The sequence below is a fragment of the Salvelinus namaycush genome, chromosome 1 (assembly GCF_016432855.1).
Source record: "Salvelinus namaycush isolate Seneca chromosome 1, SaNama_1.0, whole genome shotgun sequence".
In the NCBI taxonomy this organism is placed as follows: Eukaryota; Metazoa; Chordata; class Actinopteri; order Salmoniformes; family Salmonidae; genus Salvelinus; species Salvelinus namaycush.
The window spans coordinates 25,979,353-26,000,522 of record NC_052307.1 but is presented as its reverse complement, the minus strand read 5'-3'; the positions used below and the strand labels follow the sequence as shown (position 1 = coordinate 26,000,522).

The window sequence follows — 21,170 nt, the reverse complement described above, 5'->3', positions numbered from 1 at the left end:
GTGGCAGCAGTAAGTCAATTTAAACATACGAGGGCGGTATGAGCTAGCTGATAGAATAGGAACAGAATTGTGTAAGGTGGCATATTGATTATTCTGAAATCTGTTTGGAGTGAAAGCTTTTGAAACTTTCAAAGAGCAGTAACTGTTTGATATTGATGGCACAGTTAGGAGTATCACTTTGTCTCGTACAGTGCATTTGGAGAGTATTCAGCCCCCTTCACTTTTTCCACATTGTTACGTTAGACTTATTCTAAAATGGATCAAATTGTCCCCCCCTCAATCTACACACAATACCCCATAATGACAAATCAAATAACTTTTTAGACATTTTTGGGAAAAAACAGATTTACGTAAGTATCCAGACCCTTTACTCAGTACTTTGTTGAAGCACCTTTGGCAGCAATTACAGCCTTGAATTTTCTTGGGTATGACGCTACAAGCTTGGCACACCTGTATTTGGGGACTTTCTCCCATTCTTCTCTGCAGATCCTCTCAAGCTCTCAGGTTGGATGGGGAGTGTCGCTGCACAGCAATTGTCAGGTCTCGTCTGAGATGTTTGATCGGGTTCAAGTCCGGGCTCCGGCTGGGCCACTCAAGGACATTCAGAGACTTGTCCCGAAGCCACTCCTTCGTTGTCTTGGCTGTGTGCTGAGGGTCGTTTTGCTATTGGAAGTTGAACATTCGCCTCAGTCTGAGGTTCTGAGCGCTCTGGAGCAGGTTTTCATCAAGGGTCTCTCTGTACTTTGCTCTGTTCATCTTTCCCTCAATCCTGACTAGTCTCCCAGTCCCTGCCGCTGAAAAACATCCCCACAGCATGATGTTGCCACCACCATGCTTCACTGCAGGGATGCTGCCAGGTTTCTTCCAGATGTGACGCTTGGCATTCAGGCCAAAGAGTTGAATCTTGGTTTCATCAGATCAGAGAATCTTGTTGTGCATGGTCAGTGTCCTTTAAGTGCCTTTTGGCAAACTCTAAGCGGGATGTAATGTCTTTAACTAAGGAGTGGCTTCCGTCTGACCACTCTATCGTAAAGGCCTAATTGGTGAAGTGCTGCAGAGATGGTTGTCCTTCTGGGAGGTTCTCTGGAGCTCAGTCAGTGACCATCGAGTTCTTGATGACCTCCCTGACCAAGGCCCTTCACCCCCGATTGCTCAGTTTGGCTGGGTGGCCAGCTCTAGGAAGAGTCTTGGTGGTTCCAAACTTCTTCCATTTAAGAATAATCGAGGCCACTGTGTTCTTGGGGACCTTCAATGCTGCAGACATTTTTTGGTACCCTTCTTCAGATCTGTGCCTCGACCCAATCCTGTCTTGGAGATCTATGGACAATTTCTCCCGAACTCGTGGATTTTGCTCTGCCATGGGACCTTGTATAGACAGGTGTGTGCCTTTCCAAATAATCTCCAATCAATTGAATTTACCACAGGTGGACTCCAATCAAGTTGTAGAAACAGCTCAAGGATGATCAAACAGGATGCACCTGAGCTCAATTTTGAGTCTCATAGCAAAGGGTCTGAATACTTATGTAAATAAGGTATTTATTTTTATTTTATACATTTACAAATTGGTCTAAAAACCTGTTTGCTTTTTAAAAATCCATTTTAGAATAAGGCTAACGTTAAAAAAAAAGTGGATTAAAGTGAAGGGGTCTGAATACTTTCCGAATGCGCTGTACATGAACCTCAGCTGTGTGTTCTATAAGCAGTTTCCTGGAATGAGAGCATAAAGGTAACGGCTGGGGATTTTTATTGTTATTACCTCTGTTTCAGTTTCACAAGAACAGCAAGATTTAACATTTCCCCCATCCTGTAAGATAAGATCTCACTTAATTTTCCCTCAACTAAAAAAACATGCCTAAAAACCTTCCATAGTCCCCTTTTTAAAAAGTAATTTAATTGTGTTACTGAAAATGGTTGAAACTTACAAGAAACCCAAAGTCACAAAACATGACAAAGAAATAGAAAAGATGTAGGCCTATAGTGGTTTTCTAATGGTAGTATGCAAAGTGTGACTAGAAGGCCATTAGATGATACGTTCCCAGGATTGTGAGTCAAACCTGTTCTGATTGGAATGACAACATTTCTTCTGAACTGGTTCAGTTTACAGTCTGCTGACCTCATCACAACCCCCTCTGTCACTGGAAGACTGAGATGAATAGCAGGGGGTTTTCTTTACATCACATTTCTCATCTGTTCTCAATGCTCAGTTTATCTTGGTATTAACTTATAGGTGCCATGAATTTTAGATCTTTGAGATTTACATATACCTATTTGAATTACAATTCCATAAGTTTCCAATTTCAGGGATAGATTGACAAATACAATAATGTATATGTTTTGTAAAGAAACAGTTAATCTGGTGGTTTGTAGAATCATTTTGCATTCTGTAAAGATTCACTATGACTCAGTGTGAACAGAACCCTCCTGCGAGGTCCAATGTATACTGAACAAAAATATAAACGCTACATGTAAAGTGTTGGTCCTGGCTTTCATGAGCTGAAATTAAAGTTCCAAGACATTATCCATATGAACAATAAGTTTATTTATTTCAAATGTTGTGCACAAATTTGTTTACATCCCTGTTAGTGAACATTTCTCTTTTGCCAAGGTAATCCATCCACCTGACAGGTGTAGCATATCAAGAAGCTGATTAAACAGCATGATCATAACACAGTGCTGGGGACAATAAAAGGCCACTCTAAAATGTGCAGTTTTGTCACACAACACAGTGCCACAGATGTCTCAAGTTTTGAGGGAGCATACACTTGGCATGTGGACTGCAGGAATGTTCACCAGAGCTGTTGCCAGATAATTTGATAATTTCTTTACAATATGCCTCCTCCAACATCGTTTTAGAGAATTTGGAAGTATGTCCAACCCGCCTCACAACCGCAGACCACGTGTATGGCGTAGTTTGGGCTAGGGGTTTGCTGATGTCAACGTTGAGAACAGAGTGGTGGGGTTATGGTATCGACAATGAACACAATTGTATTTTATCGATGGTAATTTGAATGTACAGAGATACCGTGACGAGATCCTGAGACCCATTAGGTCATTCATCCGCCGCCATCACCTCATGTTTCAGCATGTCGCAAAGATCTGTACACAATTCCTGGAAGCTGAAAATGTCCCAGTAATTTCATGACTTGCATACTCACCAGATATGTCACCCATTGAGCATGTTTCGGATGCTCTGGATTGGCGTTTATGACAGCGTGTTCCAGTTCCTGCCAATATCAACCAACTTTGTACAGCCATTGAAGAGGGACAACATTTCACAGGCCACAATCAAAAGCCTTATCAATTCTATGCGAAGGAGATGTGTTGCGCTGCATGAGGCAAATGGTGGTCACACCAGATACTGACTGCTTTTCTGATCCACGCCCTACCTTTTTTAAGGAATCTGTGACCAACAGATGCGTATATCTATTCCCAGTAATGTGATATCCATAGATTAGGGCCTAATGAATTTATTTCAATTGACTGATTTCCTTATATGAACTGTAACTCAGTAAAATTGTTGTGTTTATATTTTTGTTCAGTATATATTCCTGATCTAACAAACACTTTTACATCGAGCTAAAAGTGCATGTTTTCATCAGCTTAATACAAGTAAATTGTGAATTCAACATGTGATCACAATCTGAGTCAAATGAAATATTTTATCAACTCATATCAATATCACAATTGCACAAACCAAGAAGAACAGTAATATAGTTATGACATGTTTTTAACCAATGCATGTGACCAACTGTAAGTTCTGTGAAATTGCTCAACACTTGCCCAAGTCATTAGTATATAAAATGTAATTCTATTTCACCAATCCTTATTTCAAACAGCAGTGAAACGGGTGTTTTGTCTTTAAAAAAAAAATCCCTCTGAGATCAGGCCAGCCAACTGATAGTTTTGTTATTTTGACATTTAAAGGTTAAACATATATCTAAATGTCATACTCTATCTGCAACAAGTGGAAGAATTTCACTGACTTTTGAAACTTCTAAAGCAAATCTGGATAAAATAGTTTGTTGCACCAATATTGCATTTGATTTGATAGGTTTTTGTTAAATACAGCCTTATTTTCCAAATTCAAAGTTTATGTATAGATATAGATTATGATTGGCCAAATTATTCCCATGGATGAAATGCAAATGTGTGGTTTTGTTGAAATGATCAGAATGTCAGATAATCATATTTTTATGACTATTCAGACAATATGTTTCTTTTGCTATTAGTTCAACATGTGCACTTATATAACGATAAAATATATAATTCGTTTTTGTTTTTACATCTTTGTAGCCTAGTCTAGTGAACTCATTACAAATTGCCTCAGGTCATCAATTTGAGAAAGGCTACATGAGAGTAAACAATTATTAAAACTGATTCAATGTACCTTGAGACTACTATTGGGGTTTCAGAGAGCTGCAACTCCCAGAGTCTAAAACTTCAACTCCCAGACTCACTTGCTGTAGTGGAGACATGACCAACCAATAATAATCCATTGACAACGTCTTATTTCGAGGTGTGCTAAATTAGAGAAGCTTCTTCATTAAAGTGGTGCTGAAACAAAGTTAACGTTCTTCAAGTCGCGAGTCAAAGGATTATTTTGCAAATGGGTAAGTTGTTTTTCTTAACAGTTTGGAAGTTTATTAATCCTGTTATGCACCATCGGCTTTTATTATTTTAGCTGGAGAGGAATCAACATGTCTTGTCAAAAGCACACACTTAGTTATAATGATGACGTAGGCTGCAAATTGTGGCACTGTTTAATCATTTATTTCAACGTTTGCAGTTAGACAACAGCCTATTGTTTTTTGTAACGTCGATCACACATTTACGTTTTAATTAGACGAAATAAAATGTGATGGGAAGTTGTGAAATGGCACTTACATTGGGTAGGCTATTGTAATTCATGCATGATGCAAGTTAACTGACAGAACGTTTTTAATAGAGGCATAAAAACATACATGTACATATAAACATGACATCATTTTCTATGCAAAGGGTACGATTCTTAATGTTATTTGTATTTTAAATAAATGTTATAAAACATAAAATATTTACAGTACCAGTCAAAGTTTGGACACACCTACTCATTCAAGGGTTTTTCTTTATTTGTACTATTTTCTACGTTGTAGAATAATAGTGAAGACCTCTTTGGTAAGCCGTCATTGTTCCCGAGTGGCGCAGCGGTCTAAGGCACTGCATCTCAGTGTTAGAGGCGTCACTACGGACCCTGGTTCGATTCCAGGCTGTATCACAACCGTCCGTGATTGGGAGTCCCATAGGGCAGCGCACAATTGGCCCAGCATTGTCCTGGTTTAGTCGGTGTAGGCCGTCAATTGTAAATAATAATTTGTTCTTAACTGACTTGCCTAGTTAAATAAAGGTTCAATATTTTTTTTAAATAAACATCTCAACTATAAAATAACACATGGAATCATGTAGTAACCAAAAAAGTGTTAAACAAATCAAAATATCTTTTATATTTGAGATTCTTCAAATTAGCCACCCTTTGCACACTCTTGGCTTACCCTCAACCAGCTTCATGAGGTAGTCACCTGGAATGCATTTCAATTAACAGGTCTGCCTTGTTAATTTGTGGAATTTCTTTCCTCCTTAATGTGTTTGAGCCAATCAGTTGTGTTGTGACAAGGTATGGGTGGTATACAGAAGATAGCCCTATTTGGTAAAGACCAAGTCCATATTATGGCAAGAACAGCTCAAATAAGCAAAGAGAAATTACAGTCCATCATTACTTTAAGACATGAAGGTCAGTCAATCCGGAACATTTCAAGAACTTTGAATGTTTATTCAAGTGCAGTCACAAAAACCATTAGGCGCTATGATGAAACTGGCTCTCATGAGGACCGCCACAGGAAAGGAAGACCCAGAGTTACCTCTGCTGCAGAAGATAAGTTCATTAGAGTTAACTGCACCTCAGATTGCAGCCCAAATAAATGCTTCACAGAGTTCAAGTAACAGACACATCTCAACATCAACTGTTCAGAGGAGACTGCGTGAATCAGGCCTTCAGGGTCGAATTGCTGCAAAGAAACCACTACTAAAGGACACCAATAATAAGAAGAGACTTGCTTGGGCCAAGAAACACGAGCAATGGACATTAGACCGGTGGAAATCTGTCCTTTAGTCTGATGAGTCCACATTTGAGATTTTTGGTTCCAACCGTCGTGTCTTTGTGAGATGCACAGTATGTGGGCGGATGATCTCAGCATGTGTGGTTCCCACCATGAAGCATGGAGGAGGAGGTGTGATGGTGTGGGGGTGCTTTTCTGGTGACACTGTCAGTGAATTATTTAGAATTCAAGGTACACTTAACCAGCATGGCTACCACAACATTCTGCAGCGATACGCCATCCCATCTTGTTTGTGCTTAGTGGGGCTATCATTTTTTTCTCTCACCAGGACAATATCCCAACACACCTCCAGGCTGTGTGTAAGGGCTATTTGACCAAGCAGGAGAGTGATGGGGTGCTGCATCAGATGACCTGGCCTCCACAATCACCCGACCTCAACCCAATTGAGATGGTTTGGGATGAGTTGGACTGCAGAGTGAAGGAAAAGCAGCCAACAAGTGCTCCGCATATGTGGGAACTCTTTCAAGACGGTTGGAAAAGCATTCCAGGTGAAGCTAGTTAAGAGAATGCCAAGAGTGTGCAAAGCTGTCATCAAGGCAAAGGGTGGCTACTTTGAAGAATCTCAAATCTAAAATATATTTCGATTTGTTTAACACTTTTTTCCCATATGTGTTATTTCATAGTTTTGATGTCTTCACTATTATTCTACAATGTATAAAATAGTAAAAATAAAGAAAACCCCTTGAATGATTAGGTGTGTCCAAACTTTTGACTTGTACTGTAATTCGCCACTAAGCAGAAACACTTGACATACATATTTCAAGCCAATATAGAAATATAAGGAGCATTCCTAATTACTGGCTTGGAGAAAGTAAGTATTTAAATAACTGATGGGCTGATAAAACTGGAACACTGGTCAATTGCAATGTATCATGACTTAAAGCTGGAATCCTTAGTTTCTACATCCATTTTTGGACATATACATTAATGATATATACCCATTGATTCTTGAAGAGTATAAACTTCTAAATTGCTCATGATCTTAGTTCAACTTTTGTACCACATCAGAAACAGAACCCAAAATTCAAGTTATACCCCAATGTTTGTAAACAATGTAAATATAAACTCACACGGTATTGCCTCCAAAACATGATTAAAACTAAGGTTGATATCATGGATGGTCAGTCCTTGCATCCATAGCTCTGCCTATGAATTTGAGTGGCTACATTTCTCCAAGGCCATCCCACAGCTTTTTACCAAAACGTAGATGGAGTGACTACTGTTATTGTTTCAATTAAGGATTCTAGCTTTAAGCAGGTTAGTATAAACTAGATTAATTTGCATGAGATATACTAAGTACTTCAATTTTCTGTGTACAGAATTACAATTTACTCTGCCACAATAACGTCCCTTTTCCTTCCAAAAATGTCCTTTATACATTGACTAATGTACATATTTGAACAAATGAAATAGGGAAGTCGAGAGCTTGGGAATATACATTTCTATCTGCAAAAAGATTATTCTGAGATAATTGGCTTTAAAGTTCTGAACCCTCATTGGTTTGAATGGTGTCAGCAATTTTTGTCTTGTATTATTTTGAAAATAACAACATGAATTTGGGTATTTAGAGTACTATATAGGTGGAGAACATTGAAAAGAACAAGGCTATGGCAACAAAATTTTGACAAATTCAGATATAACGTTATAGTCCAAGGTCTCAAAGTTCTATGGAAAGCATGATTCAAGCTGATTTCGAAAGAAAATTGTATATTGGGTTTGCAGACAGGTGATATCAATTATGTTTGGTGGGCTATTGAAGAGACTGCTACTCTCCTTGAGGAAGAGGTTAGAATGTGGGTGTTCAATGACAAATGCATTTGACTTTCAGTTGTCATGGCTGAACATGGATCCATTTGCTATCAACTTCAGCCTTTAAGTCTTTTAAATTTGTATCAGTACTAAGGCTATTCTCAGGCACTTAACATGTTATGCCTGAAAATGATGTGTGTGTGTGTTTGGGGGGGGGGGGGGGGCATCATTTGTATTACCTTGAGTTTGGTGTATGATCAAATTGTCATACTTGTCAAAGTATGCAAATTAAATACTGAAAATAAAACTGCCTTTTACATTACATTTTGCATTTTCATTCACATGTTGTAATGCTTTCATATCAGGCAGGGTACCACATAACTGCGGTTAGACTCATAAGCAGGAAGTGGTGTTGTAACCATGTGGCTTTATATTAAAACTGCATTTTCTTTCGTTGTTACTGGAGTGTGTTAGCTTACAGAATATTCAGTGATAGATCACACGTATACTTGTTCTTGCTGCTGGCACAGGACTGGAAATGCAATCATAGGTGAACCAAAGCATCAGCTTTTCACATAGGTAGGGTTTCATTGCATCTTGTTCTGGATTAAATGGCCTGACTGAGGATGCATGGGACATACACCATTCTTTGCTTATGGTAAACAAATTGCCCATATGGAGTGGAGGGTGTGTGCTCTGGCCTAGTTGTGACTGTCTTTTCTCTGTGCCTTGTGGCAGTATTTGATCCTGAAGGGGAGCGAGACACCAGTCAGAGACCAGTCATGGAGGAGGGCAGAGGTGTGGAGGGGACACTGAACCAGGTAAGACAGGACAGGTCATATATGACTCATATTGACTCCAGGCAGCTTGAGACACTTGGCTGTCTTTTTCTGCATGAATTTAGAATTTACATCCACATTGGAAAGAGAGAGTTCAATTTTGATGTGCGTCTGCAAGAACACATTCACTTCCAGTATGTTTACATCCTTAATTTCTTGTGTTGTGTGTTTCATTTCCCCCTGCTTTCAGTTCTCTATTTCTTCAAACATCAAATTAGCATGTCAAGTATTAGGCTCCTATAAAGGGATACATTTTTTCTGAAGAATTGTTTGTTTCTTCTTCATTACATACAGTACATATTCTTTACATGTCTCTGATATGTCTGACTTCATGTGTGGGCATACAATATGATAACAGAAATATATGGAAAAGGGAATGAGTTACATTATACAAATAACACATTTAATTGAAGTTGTTATTGAGGAGTGTATTTATATGTTTACTTTTTGCACATGTTCATTGTTGCATACACTCCTCAGAAAATCCTCATCATCAATGAAATAATATTGCTAACCCCCAGGGCACACACTGGTTGAATAGACATTGTTTCCACGTCATTTCAATGAAATTACATTGAACCAACGTGGAATAGATGTTGAATTGACGTTTGTACCCATTGGGAAGTGGCGCCATGCAATATCACATCTGATCGTTTTATCTTATTCCTCAGATCAGTAATCAGTAAAGTGATTATTTAATGTTATAGTAAGTAGGCGGTGTCTCATAGAGCGTGAAAGAATATACATTTCTCTCTACAAACAGAAACTGGAGTTCCACTAGACACAGTTCTGGTAATTGAAGATGAGAAAATAAAAGTTAGTGCAGAGATGCATCAAATTTCCAAGACATTGCTGTGAGATGAAAGCCCAGTGGTTTCTGTGGTGACAAGTGGCCTGTCGATAGCATCAACCCGGCACGCCACCAACAATCATAGTGAGAGTCTTATCGACACATTGACGACAACATTTCCTACGCCCTTTTCCAAAATGTGAATGTGGTGGAAATGTAGATGCTGTTTACTGACAGTCTTTCACAACGATATTCATGCCTTATTTTCGTGTGGTTAACTATGATGATTGTATGGTGGGCTTTATGACTCGGACTGCAGTCGTTTCCTGTATGAAACCTATGTCGCGTAGAGCTGACTGACATCTCTCTGTTTTGTGGTCCAGCCATGGATACATTTATTCAGTATAGTATACATTTACATTACATTTACATTTACATTTACATTTAAGTCATTTAGCAGACGCTCTTATCCAGAGCGACTTACAAATTGGTGCATTCACCTTATGACATCCAGTGGTATACAAATAAAACAATAGGCTTATCTTCTAATATGTACTGCTTACTGTAAAAATTGTTTCATCACATTGTTCAGTAGTCATATGCAACACATGGATTAAGTTTTCAGAAAAATACTATTTCTGCTTTTCTGGAAATGTTGCCCTATATGACTAATCCATATTCCAGTCATACATGCTTTTGCTTTGTTCATAAGAACTTTGCATTGTATCTTTCATCTCATTGATTAGATTAGATGTGAAGATGGCTGTGTGTGGAACGATTATTCTACAAATTTGTAAAGCACTTGTCCTAAAATGACTTCGAAAATAACCTACTACCCAACGTAAGTCATGGAAATGTATCCATAGCAAGAGAGAGAGAGCTGGCGAGAGAGTAGCAGCTGGCCAGTCAAGGCAGGAAGAAGACGAAAGCGAGAGAACATTGCATGGTGCTGGAGGAGGCCCATTGATAAAAGATAGGGTGATATAGCTGGGAACCGTGTCTATGGGACAGCTGTATAGAGCTGTGAGTCAGTCAGGGCTATCCCAAATAGGGGCCTACATCTTCACTATTACTCACTACTGGGTCCTGCTTCTCGGAACCAGTAACCACAGAGAGGAACCTGATTCAATATGAAACTCTGCTTGACAGTTGCCTACAGCTCAGCATACGCCACAGAAACAAAATAGTCTCTGTATTCGGTCATTTGGATTGGGATATTGTATTGACATACAGTATTTCATTTTCTGCTCTCATTTGAGAGCAGAAATTGTAATAAAAAATATCAAACTTGTACACTATCAGTCCATAGCTCTGTGCAAATTCAACCTGTATGCTTGTGCACAAAACTGATATAATCAGACATTGTCCCTTTGAGAATTTTGACTGTTGCCAAAAATAATAGTTTTACTTTTCAAATATTTATAGTACAAATTATGATGACACGGTGTCTGTAGTTTTGTGAATATCAGCTTCCTATACCTTGGTAATTTTAGTGTCAGTTTGACCAGTTTGAAGTGTCATAGACACTTCTCATCCCAATGAATGCATTGAATGTAAGGACAGTAATCTGTTCAGGGCTTTATTTCTGCATGCCTCTACTGTTTCATTTCTCATTTGGTATTCACCGCATTTTGTGACTTTTCCCTTTTCTACTCGTTTGTGTTTGGTTTGTGTTTGCTTACACAACGTTTTTACAGAGTAAGCTCCAAGTTCAACATAATAATCAAATCCTGAAATATGCCTCTGAAAACTACTGTGTATGCTGGACCAAGAGCTCTACTGATCATTTCAAACAGATAATTGCAATTTCATTTTAACCTCACTCTTTTTTTCATTCTCATGGAACATATTCTAATCATGTGAACTACTTGCTAGGCTACTCAGTCTTTTGTAATTTCTAAATTACATTCATGACATTCACTTTCATGTCAGTGGAAAATAAATGTATAACAAAGGGCTTGTGAGTAAAGGCTTTGGTGGGAAAGAGACCTTTTCATACTGTATAAAGAGCTCGATATCTTCATATTTGTTATTCAACTAGACATCCTTGTCACCAGGCTGATAATCAGGTCTAGACCGAAAACCCCATATGTCTGTTGGTTTCCCTTTATACAGGATGTATGGTTACTTATTGAAAGTGGTAAAGCCAACTCTGTCATGTTCTGAATGTTTCACTTCAAATTCTAGTTGCCCAAGAAAAGACATTGAGATCATTTAAAAAAAAAATAGTTTCCTAATGTATGATTGGTTTATTTTCTTCTTGCAGTTCTGTTTTGAAGACTTATATGTTCAGTAATAGTATGCATCCATATAATTTGGATTTACATCTATCTGATGGTCTTTACCGTAGAATTCTGCAGCGATGGAGATTTCTGACTCAGACAGTGAATGTGAGGAGCCTCCCAGGTCTAGCCCAATGGAGACAGAGGAGAGGTCCTTCATAGCCAGTTTGCACTGTTTCATGAAGGACAGAGGCACACCCATAGAGAGGATACCACACCTGGGCTTTAAGCAGAGTGAGTCCATGTTCAAAGGATTTAGCCATAGCTTTATTACTCAATCTCTATTATATAGATACGTTTTCCCTGCTCCCCAGATCACCTCAATCTTTGGGGTAGTTTGTAAATGCATGTGTTAAGACAAATTCATAGGTAATGATACAATATAATATTAATTATAGAACTGTGCAATGTCCCCAATGTTCAAATGCATATGGTTTCTGCTCGCAGTTAACCTGTGGAAAATCTACAAAGCTGTTGAGAAGCTTGGCAGTTACGACTCTGTGAGTACACCCATATAGTACAGTTCTATATTTTTTTACACTTGACCTGGTTGTTGATCACACAGAGATGGCAGTGGCAGCTACTCACATTTTTTTATGTTGCGAAAGAGACCATGCAGCTTAGCTTCTTGTGTGGAACATTTATCTTTAGTTGACAGGATGTAAACATGACCATACCCACCACATTAAGAGCAGAGTCCACACTGACTGCTGAATGAAGTTTCCACTCTGTGGCATGTGTACACACTCAATGCGCTGAGAGAGGAAGGGTTTCTATGAAATGCCAATTCAGTTCACAGGAGCTTAGCCTATAGTAAGACATTGTTCTCTATTTTAGTAATGGGCCAATCATCTCCCTCCATATAATCTATTCTTTTTTTGTGGTACTTATTACCCCATTTTCTCCCCAATTATGTGATATCCAATTGGTAGTTAGTCTTGTCCCCTCGCTGCAACTCCCGTACGGACTCGGGAGAGGCGACGGTCAAGAGCCATGCGTCCTCAGAAACACAAACCCGCCAAGCCACATTGCTTCTTGATACACTGCTCGCTTAACCCGGAAGCCAGCCGCACCAATGTGTCAGAGGAAACACCGTACAACTGACAACTGAAGTCAGCATGCATGCGCCCGGCCCGCCACAAGGAGTCGCTAGAGCACGATGGGACAAGTACATCCCTGCCGACCCGGGTTGTGGTGACGCCTCTAGCAATGCAGTGCCTTAGACCGCTGCGCCACTCGGGAGGCCCCCTCCATATATTCTTAATATAAAAAGACAGATTAGACAGTCGTATACTTTACCTCAAATTAATGCATAATGGTTCTGGATGAGGGACTTAGAGGGATGTGTTTTCTCACTATGGTGTGTTTTCCAACAGGTGACAGCACGACGGCTGTGGAAGAATGTGTATGATGAGCTGGGGGGCAGCCCAGGCAGCACCAGCGCTGCTACCTGTACCCGCAGACACTATGAGAGGTGAACACTGCTCCAGATAACCTGTCTTCAATTCACTCCATCTCTGCCTGTTTTCATTGTGTAATTTCTTTGTGTTCAATACAGGCTTGTTTTACCCTTTGAGAGACAGTTGAGGGGAGAGGAGGACAAACCTCTGCCTCCAAGCAAACCACGCAAACAGTACAAGAGGAGCCCCGAGGGAAGCAAGTCTGAGGGCAAGAGGAAGAGGCCCCATCTGGAAAAGGAGACAGACTCTGAGGTACTTCACTTTTCACCTGTTCGTGACTATTGTCATAACAAAGTCACTGGTTGTTTTCTATTACTCCAGCCTATGATTGTCATACAGTTACTGTACCCCAAACTGTACGACTGGAAGTGACCTCTCCATGTTGTATTATTTCAGGGCCAGCTACACTCTACTCCATCGTCTCCATGGACCACTCCAGCTGAAAGGCTCCACCCAGACCGTCCTCCACCAAACAATGAGACTACCGTCAGTGACGACCTCTCTTCCTCAGCGTACTCCCTATCCCAGCCAGGTCAGGTCCAGTCTGCTGCTTCAGACATCATCTCCCCTCTGGAGAAGAAGAAGCGTATGGCCCAGGCCAGCCTGAGTCAGTCCCAGGACTGTCAGAGCCCCAGACAGGAGGACCGTAAGGGCAGGCCCTCTGTGATCCACTGCTCCCAGTCCCCAGGGCTGGTACGTTCTAGCCGGACACGCACTACCTCTGAGGGCTCTCCTCTCCCTCCGTCCTCCTCCTCTTCCCGTAGCCCATCCCCCTACTCCATCTCCTCTGAGGACTGTCCAGCACTAACTGAAGAGAGGCCCCCAGTTCCAGAAGTACCTCTTCATTTTTCCAGCAACCCTATATCTGCCTGCAGTGGGGTCCACAAGCCTCAGAGCTGCAGCCCTGATGTCAAGAAATACGTTGGCTTCCCTGGAGGACAAAGAGATTTCCCTCAGGTCAGACCTCTACCGGGTGACACAGTTTCTATCAAAGGTCAGAGTAAAAATTCTGTATGGAGCCCTGTCTGCAATGGGAGTAACAGACGTCCAGCTCACCAAATATCCCCACCAACGTCCTGCACGTATACTGTTAGATCTTGCTTGGTTCCATCCACCTCCAGTTTCACTAAAGTTTATCCCAAATCTATGGAGCCTTTGCGGCCTATACCCTTTCGACCAGGTTACACATTCCACCAGAACCCAAATAGGCCCATGTTACATGATAATGATCTGATCTATACTAAGAAACTACATATGGTCCCTCGACATTATCAGACAGAGAAAAAGGAGAAGTCCACGACAATGTTGCCCAAGCCACTTCCAACGCAACAACCTGTATTCCACTCTAATGTCAGCATACCAGTGTCCTACCTCGTCCCAGCCTATGACAGGACAAGGGGAGACTCTAGACAGAAGCCACCTGTACACCCATTCTTTCTATCCACCAACAGACTGCCTCAGTCCCAGATCAACCCTATGTACCGTCATGCCACAACGGGACACACCCATGCTTCCCCTTATGAGCCTGCTCTCTACTCCTATCCCTATTCCATTCCTATGTTGAATCCCCATACTGGATACAGCATCACTGGTGTGCATTATCCTCAAACTAGGCTGTGATAGCCCAGCCTAACTCTCTCAGAGCTTATAGACAATGTGACAAGTCAAATGGAGATAATGACAGTACCTGCTTCGTTCTAAACTTGACTCGAACACAGCTGCATTCTGTGAGTGATCAACAGAGAAACGTTGTGTTGTGATTATTATCCCGAGATGGGCTCCCCTCTGTGGCAACTGACAGAATTGCACTAATACAAAGGACAAGTCTTTCTGTATTTGTAACAATAGCCTTCGGGTTTACTGCTATGTACGTTTTTTTATGGTATGATAAAATAATTTTACATGGAAATAATATATGAAACAACACAGATGTAATTGTTTATTATTTCTGAATAAAATCTAAAATAATTCCTGTCTGATCCTATTCTGCATTCTTTGGTAAGTAAATAACCATGGTCATTTGTAATTTTCTACATTTATTTGAATTAATTGAGGGGACATGCAGCACTTAATCCATGGAAAGTAGACCACTGTATTTCATTAATGCCAATAAACACATGCCCTTTTTGCAAATAATAATAAAACATTATTTTGTAAACCAAACACTAGGACAGAGATTATGGAGGCATTTGTTTACCCTCGCTGACTGCGCATTTTTTGCGCATGTTTGAACCTCCACAGACGTCATCACGCACTGCTTTCGGTTGGCGCGAACTTTAACCGGAAGTGTGAGATTCCTGTGTCGTCGGAGGAGGTTAATGAGCTGTCGATGTCATTTACAGTGTTGTCTAGATATAATGTAAAAAAGTAACACTCTGCGTAGCTAGTTTAATAGAGTACCACATTTTGTGTAGGCTATGCAAGTATAGGATGTCGGATACGTTGTCTGATGATGCCAGCGGGGGAGATGACGGCCAGGAAGATGTGATGACTCCAGCGGAGCTGATTGGGAAACTGGAAGAGGTAACGTTAGCGAGCTAGCTAATTAGCCATGTTCACTAAAATACTGTAGCCAGACCGATACGTTTTGCAATGCACGGATCCTGTCAAAACAAAAACACGTATTTAGCACTGCTGCTCCTCTATGTAAAGTGGACTTTGTGTATTCCTCTGTCACCCAGGCCTGGCTGAATGAGAAGTTCTCTCCTGAGCTTCTGGAGAACAAGTCAGAGATGGGAGAGTGTGTGATGGAGCAGCTGACTCACATGGTAAATGGTGGTGGGGTTCCTCAAGTAACTGAGGGGTGCAGCAGCTGTCTCAGTAAGCAGTGAGGTACCAGTAATAACAGGACTTCTATGTTGTGTTGTCTCCATTGACAGGAGGCCAACCTGCAGCGGGTTAGGAGGGGTGATGTGAAGGCAAGTGTCCACCGCATGGAGATTGACAGGATCCGCTTTGTCCTCAGCAGCTACCTCCGCTCTCGCCTCCAAAAGGTAATGCCAACAACAACCCAGCATGATATGATCTTCTAGTGAGAGGGACTATAAATCAGTGCTCAGACTGACACCTTTCTCTCTGGTCCTCTGTTGCCTGTGTAGATTGAGAAGTTTTTCCCACATGTGTTGGAGAAAGAGAAGTCTCGAGTGGAGGGAGATCCTTCGTTCCTGTCTCCAGAGGAGTTTGCTTTCGCCAAAGAGTGCGTGTTATGGTGACGTGTTGCGGTTTGCAGTTACAATGACCATCCCTGGAGGAAGGTCATTGAGTTGTTTGGATGTCATATTTACTTATATTATTATAATAATATGTTTGCAACATTAGTGATGTATTCCCTCTCTTCCATTTAGATATCTGGCCAACACAGAGACCTATCTGAAGGCTGTCGCTCTGAAACACATGCCCCCCAATCTACAGACAGTGGATATGCTGAAAGCAGGTGAGTCCTGGCAAGATGTTTAGATGAGCTATTCCAATATTCAAATGACTGCTTGTAAAAACTATCAGTGGCATAATGTTCATGGATGGAAGCATTGTATTCTCTTGTCACGTGATTAACTTCAATGAAAAATGAAATGTTCCCAGTACCAGAGCCCTGTCTGGACTCCTTTGTGTTCCTACGTGTGAGGGAGAGACAGGAAAACATCTTGGTGGAACCTGAGACAGATGACCAGAGGTACAGTATCACATATGATCATTGGACTGATTGATTGGTGCTACAGCTTAGAATAGGCTTACTACCTATCTCACTTTGATGATAATGTGTCAAGAATAGAAGTTTTCTTGATTACTGTTGTGAAGAGGAGCACATTGGAAGTTATTTTGCAGTATTCTGTAGATCCAGAAGGTGGCAGCATGTGTCTGTATATAACATTTTTTTTATTGACTGTTACTATCCTCAAGAATATCATACAAGCTTACTCCACGGACACTGTATTCTTATTGATTGAAATGCCCGGTCGTTTGCTAAGAACTCCATTGAATTTTCTGGTCCAATATTTTCTTTCAGAGAGTATGTTGTGGATCTTGATGTGGATTCTCAGCATCTGATGCGGTATCGCGCTATAGCACCCCTGGTTTCAAGTGGAGCAGTACAGCTAATTTAACTGTCAAGGTACTCAATTTATAGGCCACACTGATTTCCCTCATATCTTTATATATGACATACACACACTAATCCATACTATGTTTTTGAATATGTTGAAGTGTGCATTATTCAAATCCAAATCTTTCATAATAGACTGTTTTGTACTGTCATCATTTTTTTTTTTTTTGCCATCACTTTTTGCCCCAAACATGGTCTCTTGGGAACTAACTAAGCTGGAAATTCTCTCTTAGAATGTTTGCTTGAACAGCATATTACATGTTCAACAATGAGGCAATTTGCCAGTGAACTGCAAGAAAATCGTCACTTAGGCCGGGTATTATGTTAACACGTTTGCACAGATCGGTCTCTGTAATAACATATACTTCCTCTATTTGGGCTATGTTTTAGGAGCCTCCTGTCCTTGGTTCAGATGAGGTTATTAGTCTCCAACTGTGATGGTGGATGACCGGAGGAACACTGACTCCCTTCATTGAACATTAACTACACTGATTGCAGTACATTGAGGAAGGTGATATGGACATTATTTGTGGACTACCAACTCGTCAAGAGCGGGGCATTAACTAGAATGTCTGCAAATATATTACTGACTTGTTGAAATGTTGCGTACCTGAGGACACATCTCTCACATGAAGCCTGCTTATAATTGTAATGATAATCATTGGATCACTTAGGCTATAAGTGAGATACTTTTGGTGTGAGGATGACACAGGAATACATGAATGGCACTTCATGGTGTCTACATGTATGTAAAAAGGTTGAGGGGTACATGCATGCCATTGCCAAGCATACATTTGTATTTTGCATGCTGTTGCTGCCTTGGCCATATATGATTTAAATTCTGGGTTTGTAAACCATATCAATTGTTGATACCAATAGAATAAATCTGTAGATTTGTTTAAAGACTGGTATTAATATTTTTGACACCATGGTATTTAAGTCTAAGAAATAGGACCTTGTCCCACATTGCCCCTAGTTATGGTTAGTTAAGTTATGGTTAATCAGCCATAAACTGTGCACCAATGGTCCACAAAGACACCAGCTGTTCAGGAGCATGTCTGCATCATTACATGTATTACTTTTACACACATCCAACGACCCCCCCCCCCCCCCCAGAATACCTCCTTTCTTTTCAAGTACATCAGTAAAAACATAGTGACCATTCATGATAAGACATACATTTTTATAGTTTAACCAATTATGATGGTAGAATGTTGAATCATAAGTTGCCATTGTTGCTGATCATGAAGGGCTTGTGAATGAGAACTGTACTTGATGCAAGACATAGCCCCTGTTTTAGGAGTCATGGTTCTTTCCCTTATTAGGCTACATCCGGTTGAGTCAATGTCAGGTCAGGGTTGGTTCTTTATGGCTCGTTGAAAACAAACAACCCTGGGTAGTAATTGCATCAGCGTCACAGTATGGGGAATTGCAGCTCATCCTCTTCTAAATAACTAGGTCATTGAGTCATACTGTGTACCGAGAGAGTGCGTTCATTTTGGTGGGAAAATTTGCTGCATCACTTTGCTTTTCTCTGTAAGCAATTCAAAAGTGATAGCTGTACATCACATCCATAGTTTAACTATTCACCTTACTATATGCCATAGCTGGCGAGAATGGTTATGGCATGGTCTGAATGATTCGATCATAATAATGATAGGATGGCTTACACTTGGCTTACCAAGTTTAACAGCTGAAACAAGTGCTCGCACACACACACACACTTGCCATATCAGTGAGCTCATGGTCTTTGAGACATTTAGCTACATGACGTAGTACCTGCCACAGCATCTCATCTGGAAACCTGATCTGTGCAGTTGTGTTAATATACTGAACAAAAATATACTGAACAAATATATAAAACGCAACATGTAACAATGTCAAAGATTTTCCTTTTCATATAAAGGAAATCAGTCAATTGAAATACATTCATTAGGTCCTAATCTATGGATTTTACATGACTGGGAATACAGATATGAATGTGTTGGATCAGAAATCTTGTCAGTATCTTGTGTGACCACCCTGTGCCTCATGCAGCGCAACATTTTCGCATAGAGTTATCTGGCTGTTGATTGTGGCCCGTGGAATGTTGTCCCACTCATCTTCAATGGCTGTGTGAAATTGCTGGAAATTGGCGTGAACTGGAACATGCTATCGTACACGTCGATCCAGAGCATACCAAACATGCTCAATGAGTGACATGTCTGGTGCGTTTGCAGGCCATGGAAGATCTGGGGCATTTTCAGGTTTTAGGAATTGTGAACAGATATGTGCTTCTACATCTGCATTGCTGGCTGTTTGGGGTTTCAGGCTGGGTTTCTGTACAGCACTTTGTGACATCAGCTGATGAAAAAAGGGCTTTATAAATACATTTAAATGATTGATTGACTTGCGTCATGGGGCCGTGCATTATCATGCTGAAACGTGATGGCAGCGGATGAATGGCATGACAATGGACCTCAGGATCTCGTCACGGTATCTGTGCGTTCAAATTTCCATCAATAAAATGCAATTGTGTTCGATGTCTGTAGCTTATGCCAGCGCAACCATGGGCACTCTGTTCACAATGTTGACATCAGCAAACTGCTTGCCCACACCATACATGTGGTCTGCGGTTATGAGGCCGGTTGGACAGACTTCCAAATCCTCTAAAACGACGTTGGAGGCAGTTTATGGTAGATAAATGAATGTTCCGTATTCTGGCAACATCTCTGGTGGACATTCCTGCGCTCCCTCAAAACTTGAGACATCTGTGGCATTGTGTTGTGTGACATTTTAGAGTGGCCTTTTATTGTCCCCAGCACAATGTGCACCTGTGTAATGATCATGCTGTTTAATCAACTTCTTGATATGCCAAACCTGTTAGGTGGACGGATTATCTTGGCAAAGGAGAAATGCTCAATAACGGATGTAAAATAAAATAAAAAAAATCTCAACATTTGAGAGAAATAAGCTTTTTGTGCATATGGAAAATTTCTAGGGTAATTTATTTCAGCTCATGAAACAATGGACCAACACTTTACATGTTGCGTTTATATCTTTGTTCAGTATATATTGGCAGAAGCACTTCCTTGATGAATAGCTACGTTGTGATAAATCATGTGGGTTTTGTGTCATACTATATTGATACATTATGGAACCTCTAGGCATGAGGAATGAGTTATGATTCCTGAAGGGAAAATGTATTCATTGATTTTACTAGCCACCTAGCTAATGTTAGCCACAACAAATTGTTATTCGTAACATATCATGCGACTTGCAAATTTGTACCATATTGCAATTCGGAACATTTTGTACGAATTGCATTTCATAACATTTGTGTCATACGAAATGGAGGGAGACAGATGTACCTTTACTATGTTAGGTCTAAGCAGTGGTGTAGTGGAGGGTATATGCAGGTATATGCCATATACCCACTTATTTTTCAGTGAGCATTGCTTATACTAATTTCTTAATCCCCACGATGCGTATCAAAGTAGTGTTGTGGAGGTATATGCTGTATCAATGAATAAGGCTGATAGAACAGATCAGAATGTTTAGATTAATTTTTATTAAGTATTATTTCTTCACATTTTAGGCACAGCAATACACACAGAGGGGAAGGCCTACGCGCAAAATTTCCAAAATGCGCTTTGTGGAAAACGGCTTTCTAAAATATGCACCACTTATGCGAGGGGAGGATTAAAGATGCAACAACTATCATGTTGCTAATATGAATAGGATAATGCCTTTCACAGCTAGATAATAAAAGAATGAACCAATAGAACAGGAGAACGCACATGAGGAAGTATTTATAAAA

General features: G+C 40.4%; 2 protein-coding genes across 2 annotated transcripts; both read left to right on the top strand.

Moving 5' to 3' along the window:
* The first annotated feature begins 7,265 nt into the window (after window positions 1-7,265).
* On the top strand, window positions 7,266-15,219 carry LOC120051196 (AT-rich interactive domain-containing protein 5A-like). The gene is made up of 7 exons (XM_038997928.1): window positions 7,266-7,272; window positions 8,640-8,722; window positions 11,881-12,046; window positions 12,260-12,312; window positions 13,189-13,286; window positions 13,371-13,524; window positions 13,669-15,219. The coding sequence occupies exons 1-7, from the start codon at window positions 7,266-7,268 to the stop codon at window positions 14,890-14,892; spliced, it is 1,785 nt and encodes a 594-aa protein (XP_038853856.1). The 3' UTR covers window positions 14,893-15,219.
* Window positions 15,220-15,546: 327 nt separating this feature from the next.
* Window positions 15,547-18,284, top strand: LOC120054736 (DNA replication complex GINS protein SLD5-like). The gene is made up of 8 exons (XM_039002303.1): window positions 15,547-15,795; window positions 15,954-16,040; window positions 16,152-16,265; window positions 16,371-16,468; window positions 16,617-16,705; window positions 16,852-16,942; window positions 17,276-17,380; window positions 17,762-18,284. The coding sequence occupies exons 1-7, from the start codon at window positions 15,703-15,705 to the stop codon at window positions 17,370-17,372; spliced, it is 669 nt and encodes a 222-aa protein (XP_038858231.1). The 5' UTR covers window positions 15,547-15,702; the 3' UTR covers window positions 17,373-17,380; window positions 17,762-18,284.
* Window positions 18,285-21,170: the final 2,886 nt, after the last annotated feature.